Source organism: Anastrepha obliqua, chromosome 1 (genome assembly GCF_027943255.1).
Source record: "Anastrepha obliqua isolate idAnaObli1 chromosome 1, idAnaObli1_1.0, whole genome shotgun sequence".
NCBI lineage: Eukaryota > Metazoa > Arthropoda > Insecta > Diptera > Tephritidae > Anastrepha > Anastrepha obliqua.
This window is the reverse complement of record NC_072892.1, coordinates 37,392,752-37,407,084: the sequence shown is the minus strand read 5'-3', so window position 1 is coordinate 37,407,084 and position 14,333 is coordinate 37,392,752. Positions and strand designations below refer to the sequence as shown.

The following is a 14,333-nucleotide window of genomic DNA, read 5'->3' as shown; positions in this document are numbered from 1 at the left end:
AAAACTTATAAAAAAACAAAAACTGTCAAGCAAATTTGAGCGAAATTTTCATTTTTTTGGAAAAATGTCTGCCAAACTTCCAATTTTTAGTTTTCTTCTTTCCTTCGTTCAAACACGAGTTTATGGTCTTCACTAAAACACTAATTTTTGCTTTTCTATTTTGATGATCCTGTCAGGAGTTATGCTGACAACGCGGGCACACCTTTTTTTCGAGGGCTCACCGGAAATGACGTCACAATGGAAGAGTTCTATTTTTTTTTTTTTTTGAAAATTTCAGAAATTATTCTTTAAATATATATCTTAAGACAGAAAAAAGTTTGAATTAAATAAATAATTTTCTACATAGAAAAAAAAAAATATTGAAAATAGGCCTTTATTTACTCGACGAAACTCTTGTAACCCCTTAAATAAATCTACCGAATCTACCATAGAAAAAACAGCAACTTAAGATGTAATCCGGAAAGGCGCTTTATCCATCAACTAAACCATGACGGCAAAGAAGGTCAATAATCTGAACTTCAAAATATTGTTTAGGCTCGAACACTCCGGTTAACTAACAAAATTGATTTTAAAATAATCCGAGGGTTTATATTCAACATACTTGTGTGCTCGGTATCACTTTAAACGACTTCTATTGAGAAAATGTAAGTAGAATAATGTAACACTTAAATTATATGGTTGTGCTCACTTGAACTCCTGTTCAAGAACTGAACAGTCCGATTTCCGTCTGTGTCAATTCTCAGTCTGTGGTTTGCGTCGTTGGGTAACCAGCAGTATTTAACAGCTCGGCCGTTCCTGGCAGACCATCTCCCCTAAGCGATTTCTCGCCGATTTCATTATAGATACCTTCCGTAGTTCCTTCATCATTCATCTCCTCTTCGCAGTAGTCATTTATCAAACCATTAGCACATCGTGGTTTCATGTTATCATTAGTGAATACCCCATCAGAAATAAAATAACGATCGTTGAGTAAAACTTTCGACACCAAATACGGTTCATTGTAAGACGGATCCAGCTTGTGAGATATATCTACCAGTAGGTGGAGTTACGTATTCCACCACAAGCAGATCTCCGCGTTTTACTGCACTAGTATGTGATGCTTTGCATCGAATCGCTGCTTCCATTTAGCTCGCTCGGCCTTTGTTCGCTCCGCCGCCAATTCCTTTCGGAAGTCTTCGTGTCAAATCATCACATATTCCGAGTTCTCTTGCACTGCTTGAATGAACGATTCACTGTCACCTTATAGTTGCACAACCGAACTGTTCAGACTCTGCCTTGTAAGGAGGAACTCAAACGTCTGTAAGGAGGAATTCCACATCCTGTAAGAAGGAATTCAAATGTCTCGAACGTGCAGGCAACATTTCCTTATCTCGGCTCCTGGGCACAGAAATATAGAAGGAAAAGAAATTGCCGGTGAGTTTGCCTGAAAGTGGTCGTTAGAACCGGTTTCAACTGTCCCCTTCTCAGACATCGATGTCCCCTTGACCGTTGTTAAAGGAAAACTACACAAATTTCTTTCTAAAAAAAGCGCAAGACGGATAGAGATGTGTCTCATCGTGTGCTATTTTGAAAACACTATGGCCTCAATACGATGTAAACAGAACGCTTAAGGTGATGAGAGTCCCCCGCCATTCAATTTTCAAACTCATTGCGGTGTTCACTGGTCACTGGGTGATCGGAGAAGTTTGGAATTTCGTGCAACCCCTATTGCAGAAGCTGTAGGGATCCTGCAGAGAAAGAGACTGTGGAACACTTTCTCTACAAATGTCCGGCTCTGGCCGCTAGGCGCTTGAGATTCCTTAGGGTACCCTTTGGGGATGGCTTAAAAAAATTATCCAGCCTAGATCTCTTTTCTCTCCTCCACTACATCAACAGCACTGGTTTGGCTGTAGATGGTTTTCCCTTCCCTACATTTTTTCGCAGGTAGTGGTCCACATTATGGTATCAAAACGGCACGTAAGTGCTACTTGTAGTGTACCAGGGGTACTTTTGCCATCTAACCTACCTACCTACATGCCTTGTTGTTGTGTTGCCTTGTTTTGGGAATTTAGGCACCATTGAAGGTGTGGTAAAGCCTGAACAAATTCTCTATTGTTCTTTGTGCTTCATTTGAACGACACCAAAATTGTCTTATTGACTCGCTCGGTCAGGGGCTCATGGAGGCTACCTTAAAAAAATATATCGTGCCTATCCATGAAGTTTGTTTGATGTTTTCCACAAATGATGGATCTACGGTTAGTCTCCGCCTCCGAATGGCGCATGGTTTTTTATAAGGAGCTTTTTTCATGCAGAAATACACTCGAAGTTTTGTCATTCTCTGTCGATGAGCTACCGCTCTTAGAAACAACTTTTTCTATCAACTGCTGATTCGTGATCGGGCACGCGAATCTGTGGACTTCCGAATGGTAGTCACATACCAACCCATTTGGCTAAGGCTCACTATGCGGATTTTTCGTCAGATGTTGTTCAAAAATCCTAAAAAAGGCAATTTTTAACCGATTTCAATACTTTTTTTTTGTTTGTTTTTGAATATTCTTAGGCCAAAAGTTGTCATGGCAAAAATACAGTCGGAGATTTGCCATTGCCTGTCGCTATTAGAAAAAACTTGTTTCATTCCGGAAATTCGACCTGGCCACTACCAAATCTAGCTACGCACCAACCCATTCGGCTACCTCGACTGCTTACATATAAATACAAATTTATTTTTCTAGCACTTAGGAATTCCGCCTGATCGTTCTCATCATATTGTTAAGCTTGACGATTTTTACGGATCCGGTTAAAGCGGAATCGTATTCATATTTGTCTTCGATCCCTGAATTCCTATTAGAACTCGTTTTCGAGTGTGTATTTGAATTGGTATTCGCAAATGAATCCTTAATACTAAAGAATCCTCAATATAAAAGTGAAATGTTTCCATACCAAAATTCATTATTTATATATGCTAATGTATGTATGAAAGTTTATCTAATTCTAAATTGAACGGGAAAGAAAGGCCGGTTTAAATTGCCGCCCTGGCGCCCGCCGCAGCCGAATGGGTTGGTGCGTGACCACGATTCGGAAATCGGGAACGTAGGAAAGCGTGGAACACCAAAAAAAAAAGAATAAGTTTCTTCTAATAGTGGTAGTCCCTCGGAGACCTATGAAAGCATTTGCCATGAAAAAGCTCTTCATAAAAAATATCGGCCTTTCGGAATCGACTTAAAATTGCAGAAAGACGCACGCCACAAATAGGAGGAGGAAAGAGTGCAAGCTCCAAATATATATATATGCATATGTATGCCCATCCCTATGCATAAGTTACCAACAAAACTTACGTTCAAGGAGAACCAGCCGGTGGTCTTGACTACAAATTTTTGTTAAAAACTATCGAAATATTTCACTCTACACTAATCCCTGCAAAGTGTTTTATTTTTCCTTGTTCAGTCCTCTCGAGAGCATAAGGCCTCGACAAGCCTCAGTCCTGGGTTGGTTTCGTTAATCTATTTTGATTTCTGGCAGGGTAGGTGATTAGCCTGCCCCTACCAAACCTAAGTAGTGGGAATACCCGTCATTGCTTAGGAACAACGCCTTCTTACTGCTTTGAGCGCCATCTGTGTTTCAGATTTTTCTGGCAGAAGGATCATACAGATGGTTGAGGGCTTCGCTAAATGTGGTATGTCTGCGCTATTATCGCGACTGCCCGCTTCCTCTATCTGGCGCCACTGATGCATTGTGTAACTGTGTGTTTTTCCTTTGTTTTTGCTTCTTTGTTTTACCATTGTGCGAGAGTAAGGATGAGAAAGATAAGTTTTTTGGGCTTGAAGAATGAGAATTTTTTTTTAGAAAGAGGGAAAGTAGGTAAATTTGGAAAAGTGCGAGGACCGTGCTTTACGTGGGACTGGAACCCACAACCTCTGGGATGGCCGGCTAGTGCACATAAGCTAGACTACCGAGGCCGCAAGGTGTAATGAACTGTATTCGTATGGAAAATTCTAACTTCACACTACAATTGAAGTACACTCTAAGAACCTGTTCAGTCATTTAGAAAATAAAAACGCAAACTTTTCTCACGGGATTTTTTTTATTATTATAGAAGCGGAGCATGCTACAAAACAAAGCAATTCGAACCATTACAATGAACGTCTGCTATGGCGAGTGTAGTGTAAACACTTTGAATAATTTCTTAAAATCATCATACGGCTTCGTTTCTGCGTTGATCTTAAGTTTTCTCTCTAATCACTTCACTTTCACTCAAGTTCTTTCAGCCGCAATATAACAGGTGGCGCTAAAGTAATCCTCCTATCAGAAAATGCTATAAATTTTGCGATTGGCCCCTAATGTCAGTTCTGTTTTGACATTTGTGTAATAAACACATGCGAAATACACATTAATAAACAATGTTACGCTACACTGCTCCAGAACGCGGAATATTGCTGACTATTTATTTGACCAATAATCGGTCGGTGACTTTGGCACAACGTGAATTTCGTCGCAGATTTCCTCGCCGTCCAACGCCTACTGGTGAAACACTGCGACGTTTAGCCACTCGTCTCGAAGAGACTGGTACAACACGAGATGCTGCCAGGCGTGGCAGACCCCGGAGTAGCCGTTCTGCAGAGAATATTGCTGCTGTAGCCGAGGATGTCATGGAAGCACCGTCAACATCGACCAGATGACGTGCCACGCAAATGGGTATTAGTCGACGGTCTTTACAGCGAATTTTGGTAAAAGATTTGAGGATGTTTCCGTACAAAGTCCAGACGGTGAATCAGCTGTTAGCTGCTGACCGCCAATCGAGTCTAACATACGCTCAAGCCATCCTTAATCACCACCAAGAGGAAGATGATTTTTCATCAAAAATAATCATGAGTGGTGAGGCCCATTTCCATCTTAGCGGGTACGTAAATAAGTAAAATTTACGCTTCTGAAAATCCGCATGTAACCCACGAAGAGCCATTACACCCGCTCAAAGTCACTGTATGGTGTGCTGTTTTCGCTGGAGGAGTCATCGGAGCTTTTTTCTTCGAAGACGTCGCGAGCGAAACGGTCACTGTGAATGGTGAGCGCTACAGAGCAATGATCAACGAGTTCTTTTTGCCGCAAATTGATGAATTGGGATTGGAAAACATGTGGTTCCAACAGGACGGTGCAACGGCACACACTGCACGTGCCACAACCGATATGCTGAAGGATGCGTTTCCCGGGCGCCTAATCTCCAGTTTTGGTGATTTGCACTGGCCAGCAAGATCGCCTGATTTGACCGCTCCAAACTTCTTTTTGTGGGGCTTTTTGAAGTCGCGGATTTATTTCAACAAGCCTCAGACTCGTGCAGCTCTTATAGACAATAACCGTCAAGAATGTGAGGACCTATCGCCGGAAGTTTTGGCCAAAGTGATGGAAAATGCCATAAAAAGGGCTCAAATGGCAATCAACTGTGGCGGCGGCCATTTAAATGACATCATATTCTCGACTTGATGTAAAAAAAATTAAAAGACCAAATAAAAATAATCCACAAGAAGAATCAAAGTTTTTTATTTTTTTTTTTTTTAAATTACAGCCAAAAACATCGCAAGGTTACTTTTGCGCCACCTGTTATTAATAACTTGGATTTCTCATAGCAAACACCTTCACCTTCACACACATTCAGTAAATTTCACCACAAATCAAAGTATTCCATTTTCCCTTAACATTCAACGTACACACAACACTTCACTAGGATTAATTTTCCAGCTCAGCGCTTTATGCTCACTCCTTGTTTGTCACTTAAAATGGTAAATACTACACTTTGTCACTATACTAATTTGGTAACATTTGATTTGTTGTTGTAACAGCAGTTTCTTGAATTCAGTGCTCACCGTGTGTCTGCCTAACAAGCCTTGATTCGAATGTCTTGCGGCGCATTTGATTCTGTTGGCAACCTTCAACTAAGGAATAATTTTTACGCGTCAATTACCAGCAACAACTTATTCACTTTTTGTGACATAAGAAATTTCCACAATATGATTTTACATGCAACTTCTCACCTTCCCTGTTATATTCAACCGCTAGCACTCAGCTTTAACAAGAATTCTCAGTACATCAAACATAATTGAGATATTTCGTTACAAGTTAAACTGCGCTTTAGCATGCCCGCGCCCTCTTTTAGCATACAAGTTTTATTAATTGGCTTCACCTCATCATAAGCTACAGAAAAATGTATTACAGACACGCATATCACATACATACATACTTTACTCAGCTATGTTGGTATGTACGCTCTCCCACTTCTTTGACATCTCTTTTACTGTTAATGTCAACGTATGATATTGACTTTCAAGTATTTTATTTGTTTTTATTGTTAACTTAAATTGTCACTCGCACTCGCTTCCTCGCTCGAGATGTCACAGTTTGTGCTTGTCATGCCGACGTCAACTTTTACCTCATGTTCTTGTTGCTCTACATACTCGCATGTACTTGTACATACATAGTTTCTGTTAGTTTTGCTATGCAAATATGCGCACACAAGCCTTGACTTTTACGTCAACAGGATTGCAATTTTATATAAATTTTAATTTCTTAAAATATTTGGTGCCAACTTTTTAGAATTCGTGATCCTGCTTGAAAATTCTCATTGAAAACTTGCCATATTCAAGCACAGCTCGTGTGAAGCATTTGGAAGGGACGCGAATATGGGCGTTGCTCTTTAAGTTGTGTAATATGTGGCAATACCTGCAGAAATATATCAAATATGGTATTGCCTGCCATCGTAAAGATTGACATTTTGAATGGTAATCGTACCCAGAACGTTTTGTCATGTGAGCGATATTTGTAATATCTGCAGGTACTTCAGACACGCATCTTGTTCAAAAAAGGTGACTAAGCCATTAACAAAGTTCGAAAACCACGATTATTATATAGGGTTTTTCAGTAAGAGCGCTTCAACTTTTGAACTTTTTTGAATAAAACACAAACGGTTTGACTTTTTTAACTAATTTTTTTTTTATTATCGAGTTGGAACATATACATTTAAGTATGAAATTCGATTTCTTTTGCATGACCACCGCGTGCACGTTTTACGAAGTCCAATCGTTGAACCCAATTTTCGACCACTCTTTTGCATAAATCGGCCGAAATTCCAGCAATTTCGCGTGCAATATTGGCTCTGAGATCACAAATCGTCGCCGACTTGTTACTGTAGACCAATGACTTCACATAACCCCAAAACGGGACGGTTTGTTAAATTGACCGTAAAATGGCCGTAATGCTCTTAAAGTAGCAGCAACAGAACGATTATTTTCATAAAAAATTTGCACGATTTGCAATCGTTGCTCAAGTGTGTAGCGTTCCATGATGAAATGTATACTAATGAATTTGTAAACTTGAAGCGAAAAATAAAAAATATTGCGTCGTTCGCCCTCCCTATCGGAAAAAAGTTGAAGCGCATCTATTGAATAACCCTATATTAATCTTGGCTCGTGTCAAGATTTAACTTCGTAATTTCACAATGCTTAACAATGGTAAATGACGGTGGTAAACAGCGGTTGATTGATGGTTTTTAGAAGAACCAGCCGAAAAATTGTATGATGCCAAAATTTTCTCAATGTACGCTTTAAATACAGTGGTGGACTTTTCCAGGGGACCGATCAACTTGTTTCAACTATTGGAGATGAAACGCAATGTCGAGCCACGGGTTATTATTTTATTTATCTATTTATTTATTTATATATTTATTTATTTATTTATTTATTTATTTATTTATATATTTATTTATTTATTTATTTATTTATTTATTTATTTATTTATTTATTTATTTATTTATTTATTTATTTATTTATTTATTTATTTATTTATTTATTTATTTATTTATTTATTTATTTATTTATTTATTTATTTATTTATTTATTTATTTATTTATTTATTTATTTATTTATTTATTTATTTATTTATTTATTTATTTATTTCTTTATTTATTTATTTATTTTTTTATTTACTTTAAAATTTGCTCAGAAGGCTAAAAATCAAACCACAAAATATTTGAAATTATATTAAATCCCTTCAAAGTATCGATTTAAAGGGTGATCAGATTGGAGGTACTTTTTCCAAAAGGGTTTTTTGACAGATCACGCGTGACTACTGTCAAACTAAATGCATAATTTGATTCAGTATTCATTGACATTTCATCATGGAAAGACTTACGCCTCAATAACGTTTACCAATCGTACAATTGTATTACGAAAATCGTAATAATTTCTGTGAAAAGTGTTCATCTCGCGCTCAGGTCAGCTTATAGTGTACATAATCGTCCTACGTTTTTGGCTTAATGGCTGTGTTAATAAGCAAAATTGGCGATTTGGCTGAACAGCCACAGCCACAGAAAACAACCGTTTGGTGCGGCCTATGGGTTAGAGCAGTGGTCTCCAAACTACGGCCCGCGGGCCAAATCCGGCCCGCAACAGCTTAAGACTAGTGTCATCAATATGGTCCACGACAGCTAATGTTTTACTGTTGTTACTATTGCTGTTATAATTTAAGTGGAAGAGAATGAAAACACAATGATAATTACTCGATTTTATTTACTTGTACGGTAAAACTTTACGACAGAAATATGAAGTACCTAAGCATATTAATAACTAAAAAATAATTAATTGAACTTTGTCCCAGTAATAAAAGAAAACAATTCTAATGAGATTTATGTAAAGGGTGGTTAAGTTTTAAGGGCCGGGGTTGATTTTTAATAAAATACAATTTTTTTAGAAAATTATTGCGGTCTCGGCGGGACACTTCCATCCGATGGTCCAAATTTTCGATAACGCTGAGGCATAATTGAGGTTCTATTCCGTTAATATGCCGAATTATCTCATCCTTTAGCTCTTGAATTGTTGCTGGCTTATCGACGGACACCTTTTCTTTCAAATAACCCCAATGAAAGAAGCCCAACGTTGTCAAATCACATGATCTTGGCGGCCAATTGACATCGCCGCGACGTGAGATTATTCGGCCATCAAATTTTTCGCGCAAAAGAGCCATTGTTTTGTTAGCAGTGTAACAAGTGGCACCGTCCTGTTGAAACCACGTCCACATCGATATCTTCTAATTTGAGCCATAAAAAGTTCGTTATCATCTCACAATAGCTAACACTATTCACAGTAACTGTCTGACCGGCCTCATTTTGGAAAAAATACGGCCCAATGATGCCGCCGGCCCATAAACCGCACCAAACAGTCACTCTTTGTGAGTGCATTGGTTTTTCGGCAATCACCCTTGGATTATCATTCGCCCAAATGCGGCAATTCTGCTTATTGACGAATTCATTGAAGATGATTTCCTTCGATATGCATTTTGATTTGAACGCCCGTTTTCATAATAAGCCTGAATAACTTTAACGTGTTGCTTGATTGTGTGTCTTCCATAGTTCAAATTGAATTAGTCTGAAATTGAAAAGTGTCAAACGAAATACAGAAAATAACTTGACGTTTAGGTGTGGTTCACATTCAACATCGGCCTTTGAAATTTAACCACCCTTAGTTGTGATTTTCCATCGACCATTGTTTCCAATTGTGGATTAATTTTACTTGTAGCAATTATTATAAGAGATTTAAAATGCTGATCGGTTAATTTAGATCTGTAAACATTCTTTGTGTATTTCATCTTGGTAAACGTTTTCTCACACAAGTCCGTAATAGCAAAAACAGAAAACAATCCACGAGCAAACTTATGCAAATTATCAAACTGAATTTTGATATTTGCTCTTAAACATATCACTGCACTTTAAATCAATAATTTCCATTTGGATTTGCGGAGCCAGGGTTTCAATGTCAGAATCAAAAGGATTTTGAACAAGCTTAATTTCATTCGCAATAGCATTAAAGTCTGAGAATCGACTATCGAAATTATTGTTCAAAGTACTTAAAGTTTCGACTGCAAAATCGGCGGGAAATTCTGTTTCTGTAGTGTGGCTGAATATTTCACATGTTTTAAATTGTGTGAAACATTTTTTACGTAATTGCGATTGAAATAGTATTACTTTCTGCCTGAACGATTTGATATTGGTGTATAACTCAGGGAGAAGCTGATTTTCTCCTTGCAATCTCAAACTCAATTCATTCATATAATTTGTCAAATCGACATAGAATGCTAATTTCCAAAGCCATTATATATATATAATTGGCGCTTACACCCTTTTCGGGTGTTTAACCGAGCTCCTCCTCCTATTTGTGGCGTGCGTCTTGATGTTGTTCCACAAATGGAGCGACCTACAGTTTTAAGCCGACTCCAAACGGCAGATATTTTTTATAAGGAGCTTTTTCATGGCAGAAATACACTCGGAGGTTTGCCATTACCTGCCGAGGGGCGACCGCTATTAAAAAAATGTTTTTCTTAATTTCGGTGTTTCACCGAGATTCGAACCTACGTTCGCTCTGTGAATTCCGAATGGTAGTCACGCACCAACCCATTCGGCTACGGCGGCCGCCATTCACTATTTCCTAATTCGACACAAGGAAGTTCAAAAAAGCGCTTAAGGTCATTTCCGCAACTAAGTCAGCGTACGGCAGTATGATATGGCAAGTCATTTTCTCCATCTCTTCAATAAACTCCCGGAATTGTCGATGATTCAGCCCTGTGGATCTGATGAAGTTGACAACTGATATGACTAGTTTTAGAACTTCGAACAAATCCAAACATTTTTTTTGTATAGCCCTAGGGTTTCAAAGTTGCGAGACCCCCCTGGCCCTAAGGCTTCAAAAATTGAAGACCCCTGGGTTAGAGGAATCATCGGCCCATATTTTTTCAAAGACGAGGCAACCACATTGCATGGGTCTAAAAGTGGGCAACAAATATTTGTTTTTATGTAGAGAATTAATTGGACAAATTTAATTTCTGGGTGGCTTTTTTTGAGATATTGTCTCATATGTCTATATATATATCTTCCTTTAGACTGCTATATGTAATCGTTATGTGTAAAAAAAATGTAATACCCTCGTGCACAAGTGCATTTCACCAGTTTCTAATAGAATATTATTTTTTTAATATTTTTTTTTTTTGACCCGCCATATTGCACATCGCTCTAATTGACCAACAAATTAATATACAAAAGCTTGTGCGCGCAAAGTGCATTAGTTTAACAGATCAGATGAAATATGCATAAATAGTTTTGCATAATTAAAACGAGCACTAAACAATGACATTAAATTAGAGCAGGTGACAATACCGCAATTTCGCGCTAAACTCTATTCTATGGAGATACACAGGAATGTGCTTGTATGTGTGCCAGAATACATTAATTTTTAAATGATTTTTGAGAAAATTTTGTGCACAAATTTATTTTGTGGAAAATGCAATAAATGTCAAATGCAGAAATATGTAGATTAACTAAACTAATATTAATGTTAATGATAATCACATGCAAGGCAATAAAATTAGTAGTAAAAACAAAGCGATCACACAACAACAACATACACAACGTAAGCAGTGTAGATGTTGTGTAATAGGGTCTGCCAAGCATTTAGCCCTATTTGTTCTTATCGAATCAATACCCATATGGCAACACCAGCTACTCACACCCTGCCACTTCATCACCTTCCCCGGGAAACAAATGTCGCTGTTAATTTGCTGTGGCCACAGTCAATCAACGTTGCAATTTGTTAGCGCAAACTATTTGCACTCTGACACAAACGGACACGCACACACCATCACACGCCAACACGCATGCATTTCGATGAATGCAGGTGAAAGCCGCACAATCACTGACTTTTCCGCCATGTACATATATTGTTTGTGTGTGTGTGGTTATGTATGTAGTTGTGTGCCTGGCTGCCATTGTGGTTAGCCAACCATCTGGCAGCAGTTGTCATCGTTATTTGTCAGCATTGTCAGCTGACACACAGAATAGCCAATGTCACCGGCAATCACCACCACCAATGCCAGCACCAGCAGCAATGCCAACACCAGCAACTACACCAACGCAAACTCTAGCCACAACAACAACAACAACAGCAACAATTATAAGCAACAGCGAAAACATCGAGGCCGAGTGTCAGCCAATTTAAGTCAGAAACCGTTATTTTCCACAATTATAGCGCTAACACGCGCCAGTTTGCCAATGCAACACCGTCAAAAACATTTTATTTGGTAATTTTAATTAGTGCAACGTTAATTAGTTGGCAAATTGACTAACTGTAAAGCGAGTAAGGGTTGAAGGGTGAGACGCAAGTATTTTGGCAGTCAGCAAATTTATGTACCTTCAACTGGTTTGTTGTTGTCGTTGCTGCTGCTGCTGCTGCTGCTGCTGCTGCTACTCTTGCCTTAAACTGCAAAATTTCTTAATTCACTTTGTTGATGTTGATTAGCATAGTCACGAGCGCTTTATTTGCCAATCAAAGTTGTTATATCCGTTGCGCGGCTCACAGCTTAATCCGACCTTCCGCGCAGAAAAGCCTTTTGGATGTTTTGAGGGTGTTGATTTAACTTTTTATGCGTCTGTAGTTTAAAGCAAAATCTTACGCTGACCTTTATACAAACTTATATATGACACGTGCTTGTGTTTGTTAGTTATTCTGCAAGACGGAGATTGCACTAGTGCCACATCACAGATAAAACGTTTCCTTTTCTTCGGTGAGTGGGAAAACTTCAGGGAATTTTTCTTTTTTTCTAGTACACACAATTAACCCCCTTTCCAAACAATAGCAAACTTTTTACAAATAAAAAAAATTATTGTGAGTTTGACTACAAATACGTGAGAGGGCAGGTAGAAAGTTTTTTCCATTATACGCGTGTTTAGACGACAAAATTTTTTTTTAGGCCTGCTGCTTTTGCGCCGTCCCATGGGGATGTCAGTAGCTCCTAGCTCGCGCAACATCGATTTTCTCCAAGTATCCTTTGGCTGTCCACGACCTCTGCTCCCTTGCGAGACTGACAGTGCCACTCTGGACTGGACAGTGCCATTCTCGTGATGCTATCTGGTGGTTTTCTATGCGTATGACCTATCCCTTAATCTTCTCCGCGCGTCATTGCAGATGATGCGGAGGCAATTATTGTCGAAAGGATGTATGTAGCCTTTGTGTGATGGTGCTTCACTTCCGTACATCAATACTGACTTCATACATGAGCTTAATATTCTCTGTTTAGAGCGCCTGGAAATTTGTGAACTCGCCCATGCTGTATGCATTCAGCCTGTAGTTGAAATCTTCATCTGCTCCGCCCTCGGCGGGATAGACAGCAGAGGTAGCAGAATCAACCATTGCATGACTTGCTTTATTGTAGTCGATTCACATATCTTTGGTCTTGGCGAAGTTGATCTCCAGTCCGACAATGAGTTTGTGAGAGAGGAGGCAGATGTCATCGGCCAAGATGTCTGGTCCTCAAGATGTCTGGTGAAACTCAATACAACGCCTCATGACGTCGTCTAGCAATATGGTGAAGAGAAGGGGCGACCGGGGACAACCTTTACGCCTGTGTTGATGGTGAATGGGTCGCTGATATTGCCAGTGTGAAGCACTGCCAGTTTCAAGTTTTCAGAAAGGGCTCTGATGAGGCGAATTAACTTAGCGGGAGCCATATTGCTCTTTAATTGTGCCGAATGCCTTCTTAGAATCAACAAACAGCAATTAAAGTTGGGAGCCCCACTCAACTGATTGTTCTACTATGATGCGAAGAATATTTCGGTGAGGGAGAAACCCAGCTTGCTCGTCTCTTAAGGAGCGCTTGATACATTGGAGTCTGGCTTGTTTGATCGTGGCTACAATTTTGTACATCGTGTGGAGCAGGGTTATTCTTCTCGAATTGCCGCAGTCACGCAAATCGTCTTTCATGGGCAGCTTCACATTGATGACTTTTCTCAAGGATGGAGACAGTTTTCGTTGTCCCAGGCAGCAATAATGTGAGGATGAACAACTTCCGCTGAAATTTGTAGGTCAGCGATCAATAGTTCTAGCTATATGCCATGGGCGTGGGCCGTGGTCTCCGCCTTCATCTCCGCTAGACTGAGATAGGACGTTGTTGTTTTGCTGCTGATTGTTGTGCTGCCCACTTCAAAGCAAAAGTCACAGCTAAGGGCAATGTTGCTAAATGTTTCAAAGTGCTCTTTCCATCTACGGTTCTAGTCATCATTGGAAGTCAGTAAAGCATCATACCCATCTTTGATCGGCTGGTTACTAATATTCTGGTTGGTTAGGCGGCTCCTATTGCCACTTCGGCATCGCTAGCAAGATCTGCAATGAACTTTCTCTTATCTTATCTGGCAGATTTCTTTACTTGCTTCACCGCATCTATAAGCTGGCCGAAGGGAACCATTGCTGATAAGTTGCCTTTAAGTTCATTTCTGTGCAGAATGATGCCCCAAGTAGTAGGTTTAATGTTGATCGCTTTTACTGTGCCAA

At 39.3% G+C, this 14,333-nt stretch overlaps 2 protein-coding genes across 2 annotated transcripts in view; one reads left to right on the top strand and one right to left on the bottom strand.

The window, feature by feature from the left end:
- The window catches only part of LOC129235973 (uncharacterized protein DDB_G0288805), a 33,845-nt gene extending 21,400 nt beyond the window's left edge, over positions 1 to 12,445 (bottom strand). Inside the window, exon 1 of the mRNA XM_054870076.1 lies at positions 12,198 to 12,445. The gene's annotated coding sequence lies outside the window, so the exon portion shown is untranslated. The remainder of the gene's footprint in view (positions 1 to 12,197) is intronic.
- LOC129247799 (myb-like protein I) overlaps positions 11,852 to 14,333 on the top strand; it is a 92,818-nt gene continuing 90,336 nt past the window's right edge. Inside the window, exon 1 of the mRNA XM_054887149.1 lies at positions 11,852 to 12,087. Coding sequence (XP_054743124.1) covers positions 11,852 to 12,087 — 236 coding nt within the window. The remainder of the gene's footprint in view (positions 12,088 to 14,333) is intronic.